Source organism: Peromyscus eremicus, chromosome 14 (genome assembly GCF_949786415.1).
Source record: "Peromyscus eremicus chromosome 14, PerEre_H2_v1, whole genome shotgun sequence".
Classification (NCBI taxonomy): domain Eukaryota; kingdom Metazoa; phylum Chordata; class Mammalia; order Rodentia; family Cricetidae; genus Peromyscus; species Peromyscus eremicus.
In genome coordinates this window covers 15,007,615-15,013,662 of record NC_081430.1, presented here as the reverse complement: position 1 = coordinate 15,013,662, position 6,048 = coordinate 15,007,615, and the positions used below count along the sequence as shown (strand labels likewise).

Here is a 6,048-nt window from a genome sequence, read left to right as displayed (position 1 = left end):
GGTCAAATATTTTAGATAGACAGATGGTCTTCAAATACTTCAGTGACCTATAGAATATGGCTTTTTTTTTTTTAAAAAATTTTATTTTTGGTTTTTCGAGACAGGGTTTCTCTGTGTAGTTTTGGAGCCTGTCCTGGATCTCGCCCTGTAGACCAGGCTGGCCTGGAACTCACAGAGATCCACCTGCCTCTGCCTCCCGAGTGCTGGGATTTAAGATGTTTTTATAGACCCCAACCGGAAGTCAGGAGGCGCGGCCTGGCGGGTTAACATGGCGGCGGGCTCGGCGTCTTCCCTCGGTGGCGGTGCGTGGCCTGGCTCTGAGGCTGGGGACTTCTTGGTCCGCTATCGGCAGGTGTCCAGCAAGCTCAAGAAGCGCTTCCTGCGGAAGCCGAACGTGGCCGAGGCCGGGGAGCAGTTCGCGCAGCTAGCCCGCGAACTGCGCGCCCAGGAGTGCCTGCCCTATGCCGCTTGGTGCCTGCTAGCTGCGGCGCGCTGCCAGCAGGCGCTCTTCCACGGGCCCGGGGAGACGCTGGCCCTCACCGAGGCTGCTCGACTCTTCCTGCGGCAGGAGTGCGACGCGCGCCAGCGCCTAGGCTGCCCGGCCGCCTATGGCGAGCCTCTGCAGGCGGCTGCCGGCGCCCTGGGTGTGGCTGTGCGCCTTCACCTCGAGCTGGGCCAGCCTGCCGCCGCCGCCGCTCTGTGCCTTGAGTTGGCCGCCGCTCTGCGCGCCCTGGGCCAGCCGGCCGCTGCCGCAGGTCACTTTCAGCGCGCTGCTCAGCTGCACCTGCCCCTGATGCCACTGGCCGCCCTGCAGGCGCTGGGCGACGCCGCCTCCTGCCAGCTGCTGGCGCGCGACTACACCGGCGCCCTGGCGCTCTTTACACGCATGCAACGTCTGGCACGGGAGCATGGCAGCCACCCGGTGCAGCACCCCGAGCTGCCCCTTCCGCTCCCGCCGGGACCCCAACCAAGACCTGGCTCGGTCCCGACCCTGCCCCTCCCGCTGCTGCTCCCGGACCAGGCCCCAGGCTCTGCTGCGCCCTCTCCCGGTACACTGGGTGCCTTCGCAGACATCCTTGTCAGGTGTGAGGTGTCCCGCGTGCTGCTCCTGCTGCTCCTGCAACCACCGCCGGCCAAGCTGCTGCCCGAGCATGCCCAGACCCTGGAGAAATACTCCTGGGAGGCTTTTGACGGCCAAGGCCAGGATAGCAGCGGCCAGCTTCCTGAGGAGCTGTTTTTGCTATTGCAGTCCCTGGTCATGGCTGCCCATGAAAAGGACACAGAAGGCATCAAGAAGCTGCAGGTGGAGATGTGGCCGCTGCTGACTGCTGAGCAGAACCACCTCCTTCACCTCGTTCTGCAGGAAGCAGTCTCCCCCTCGGGCCAGGGGGTCTGATAAGTCACCTGAACCAAACAACCTTTCCTCCTGGTACCAACTTGTTTTATTTTGGGGGACAGATGATGGAAGATGTGATCTTGTTTCTGTTTTTCTTTTTCCTTTTCTTTTTTTCTCGTTTCTGTTGCCAATGTGGTAGTTTAGCTGTGCGTGCCTAGCTTGTTACATAAATTAGTGCCCTTCGGGTCCATCCATACTGCCTCAAACGAAGTAACTTCATCCTTAAGGCTGAACGAGACTCCACTGTGTAACAATCTGCTTGCTTTATGCGCTGGTCAGTTGCTGGATACTGTGTTGATTCGTTTTTCTGGCTGTTTTGAGTTTAGAGAAAATAAACACGGGAGGACAGAAAAAAAAAAAAGATGTTTTAATATCAGAAGGGTTTTCATGACGGTGAGGAATAGCAGCGTACCTGGCAGCACCTATTCACTTCAAAAAAAGGATGATGGGCATTAAAGAACCTCTCTATGGAGATTGCTTTCATTGTTGCAAAGTTTTCCACTGGGCAAGAATTTGCCCTTGCCTCAACTGCTGACAGTATGTTGTCCAAACTGGACAAACAGGACACAAAAGAAGGCAACTGCCAAACTTTGTCAAACAGTATAGGAGAATCCTTCAAAATTCCTGCTTTGCAGAAACATCTGTCAGATATTCTAGGCCTGTAGGTTGAAGATGGATGCCCCAACATTGCAGAGGAGCCTTGAGTGACTGTCTAGGCATCCAGATGTCTCTGTTGTTTCTATAGTTTTGGAAGTTGTTTGCTCTGAACTTCCTGTTTACTCAAGTAATATTATATCCTTCTCAGGTCTCTGATGGGGATTGAAACTAGATAGTATACAGTTTTCCTTGTTACCAAATTCAAAAAAGACACTCAAAAGGAGGTATAATTGTATAAGTTTGAGAGAAATAAAAGCTTGGTTAACTACAAAAGTGTTTGAGGTCTAAAAAGATGGTTTTAGGTTGATAATACAAGTTAGGATTGAAAATGAATTTAGTGCAAAACTCTGTACTCACAATGATAGGATAGATAATGGGGTATTTTTTCTGGCACAGGAAGTAGTAGGGAGGGTCTTATAAAGATTTTATGGGACCTTTTTGGATCAAGGAAGGAGAGAGAGATGAGGTTACTGGTTGCTTCTCCATCACTTCTCTGATCAATCATGTTTTTACCCTGATATCTGCCTCCTGGGTTTCATTTCATAACAGAACAATATAAGTTCTTGTTTCACTGGGATACACACACCCACACCCAATAAGTTAACAGAGGCTATCTACCATCTGGCACTAGGTTTTTTTTGTTGATGTTTGATAACCTATGGCTGCTAGGGTAAGCATTGATCCTCTGTGTAGAGTTACTTCAATTAAATGTGTATTATAATAAAAAGTAGACTTTCTTATGGCTTTTACAGTTTCCACTGCCTTTCAACATCACCACACTGTGGAATGAGTTTTTCATGAATGCTCAGCCATCTTCAAACTATAGAAATCATATGATAACCCTATACTCCTGGACTATGGTTTTAGTCAAGCAATGAGAAAATTGTTCCATCTCCTATACTTAAAAAACTATCTTTAAAACATTCTCTAGGTAACAGTGAATAAAGTTGCTTCCTATGACCTTCCTATGACCTTCCTATGACCTTCCTATGACCTTAGTTTTAATCCTGGAATTTGCACAAATGTGGAGGGAGAGAACTGAATTGTTCAAGTTGTCCTCTGCCTTTACATGAGAACCAAGACATATATATATATATATATATATATATATATATATATATATATATATATATATACTTGACACAGAAACATCTCACACACACACACACACACACACACACACACACTAATAATAATGATGATGATGATAATAAATAATAATTTTAAAATTTGCTTTCTCCTCTACTTGAAACCTTTCTCTCTCTCTCTCTCTCTCTCTCTCTCTCTCTCTCTCTCTCTCTCTCTCTCTGTATAATGAGACCACTGCAGTTCTTGCCTACTTATAAGGCTGGCACTTGCTGACCTTTCTGTCTGAGAACAGCCAGTTCCCCTTGGATGAAGCTACCATGGTAAAAATCTCTTTGGACTCTGCTTATAAACACCCAAAGTCAGTGCTGCCAGCGCATGTCCCACCAGCCAAAATCTAATCACACACCTGTTAAGACTAGCCATGTGGCAACTAAGTCACTAGGAATCCTCAAAATAATGTGTGTGTGTGTGTGTGTGTGTGTGTGTGTCTCCCCGTCCGTCCTGCTTACCCCTCTTATGCTTAAAAGTACTCAACCAAAGCCTTTAAATTTTTGGTTTTCCAAATGTATCTGCTTGGTTGATTCTCTCAAGGTTCCTGGGTAGTGCTCGAAATGCTGGCATATGGAGCTTATGGCATACGGCACAGTGCTGTTTGTGGATGTCCTAAAATTTCATCCCCCTCCTGTACTAATGCCAAACAAATGTGTAATAAGGTTTATTTGCCTAGTACTCAGCCCCCACACTGGTCTCTTGTTTGGGAGAAGAAAGTTTACATTTCTGACCCTTCTCTGAGTCAATTGCCTGCTTTGTGCATAGTGGAAGAGACTAGCACAAGGTAGACTACCAATACCCTGAGATGGAGACAGGTTGGCAAATGTCCCACACTGGACACCTTCAGTCGGGAATCGTGTGGCTGTCTCTCTGTTGGCATGGATTAGGTCATAAGCAGGAGCAGCAGGCTGCATTGTACCCTTCTTTCCCTAAAGTAGTCACTTTAATTCATGCCCCTCCATCCCCATCCCCATAAGGGCACATCATCTGCTTCCTGACCTTCATTCTAAGTGGTGCTTGCACTGTGCCCTGGAGAGGAAGGCATAACTATCAAACTCTCTTATATTAATCTTTACTGTGGTATACATTAGGTTCTACAACCTTTAAGTTCATCCCTTTCAATTCTTTAGGTATCAAACTCAGGAGAAAAAACTAAATACTGAATGTTTCCTTCCTTTTCCATTTATATATTCTGATTGACTATCCAGACATATAGGAACATATAAAGAACAGAGAATCAATATTTCAGGATGCTAGAAGACATTGTATTTGAAGAGGTTAAGCCACATGCTAAGACACAGCTTGCTAGAATTATTACCTGGGCTAACATGATAGGAGTGATTGTGAGTTGGCCCAGAGCAAAATTAGGACACAGGATGGAGGCTAGTGAATGTAGGATGGTTGCTTCTAAAATGAACCTATGTAAAGAAAGATGAGACAAAGACCATGATTAATGTGAGTTTTTCATTCTGTGTTGGTGACACCTTTCTCCCAAAGAAACCACTCCCTATGAGACTCTCTTAATGGGAAGCCCTTGCATCATTAGGTAGGGAACCTTTGAAAGGACTTTGGGGACTGCTTCTCATTCAAGACATTTTCCAAGGTGACGAATTTTTCACTACATTTATACAATGGATATAAACGTAATATTAAAACCTTGAGAAGACCAAGCTTAAGACTGCAGTATATACTAAAATATCAGCCATCAACATTAGAGCCTTTTCAGGCTCTTGTTTGGTTTGCTGTGATAATAGGATGTTTACAAAATTGTTCAGATCTGCAGGCAGGGTGCTGTTCTGATAGGACTCTGTGGTAAATTCTTCCATAGATGAGTCACAGATTCAATGGAGGAGGGAATCACTGGTGCCTGAAAGATCTGAAACATTGCCATTGCGCTTACAACTCCAGAGAAAATGGATGCTTGGTGGGGTTTTCAAAGCTGACAAAGGAACAAGGTTATTTTTGTTTGTTATGTTCCCTTTTCCTAGCTGATTTTTTTTAAACAAAGTAAGTTTGACCATTCTTGACAACTATAATTACAGTTGGCTTTCTAACTTGTACCCTGAATAAGTTATATATATCAAATATAATATCAGCTTTAGCAACTACAGCTGTCCTAAAATGTCCTTTTCCTAACAGCTGAGTTAGGGGCTAAACAGGTAAAAGTGCGGATGAGATCTTGTCACTCTCTTCTTGTAGCACAGTCTCACCTCAGTCCACAGACTTTGCATTCACAACATCTGGCCACCAATCCCCTGCTGTGTGGTACTGGAGTTGAACTCACACATGCAATGTTGAGCTATACCCCCAGGCCCACACTGGGCTTCTCGGTGTTACTCAAGCATTCCAAAGTTGTTCTTAACTTGGAGCCTTGGATCTTCATGTTTTTCTGCCCAAGGTGCCCTTGTTCAGATTTGTGCATGGCTGCTGTTTTTCCCATCACGTACGCCAATGCTCAGAGAGGCCTCCGTGGCACCAAATGGTATGTTAGGCCCTTTCCTTTTCTACTCCATGTTTTACTTTCTTCATAGCAAGTACTTTTTACTCTCTCTCCCCAGGTAGAATGTGTATCCTTGGGCCGGGCGATGGTGGCACACGCCTTTAATCCCAGCACTCGGGAGGCAGAGCCAGACGGATCTCTGTGAGTTCGAGGCCAGCCTGGGCTACCAAGTGAGTTCCAGGAAAGGCGCAAAGCTACACAGAGAAACCCTGTCTCGAAAAACCAAAAAAAAAAAAAAAAGAGAAAAAAAAAAAGAATGTGTATCCTATGAAAACAGAACCTTTAGCATCTTTGTCCAATGCTGTGGTCCAACATAGTAAATACTCAAGTCATGTTAGGTCCACAGGTGAAGGAA

General features: G+C 45.9%; 1 protein-coding gene across 1 annotated transcript; it reads left to right on the top strand.

Annotated features, from left to right (window-relative positions):
* Positions 1-268: 268 nt before the first annotated feature.
* LOC131924223 (40-kDa huntingtin-associated protein-like) lies at positions 269-2,326 on the top strand. The gene has a single exon (XM_059279475.1). It carries the CDS (start codon positions 269-271, stop codon positions 1,394-1,396), a length of 1,128 nt encoding a protein of 375 aa, XP_059135458.1. The 3' UTR covers positions 1,397-2,326.
* Positions 2,327-6,048: the final 3,722 nt, after the last annotated feature.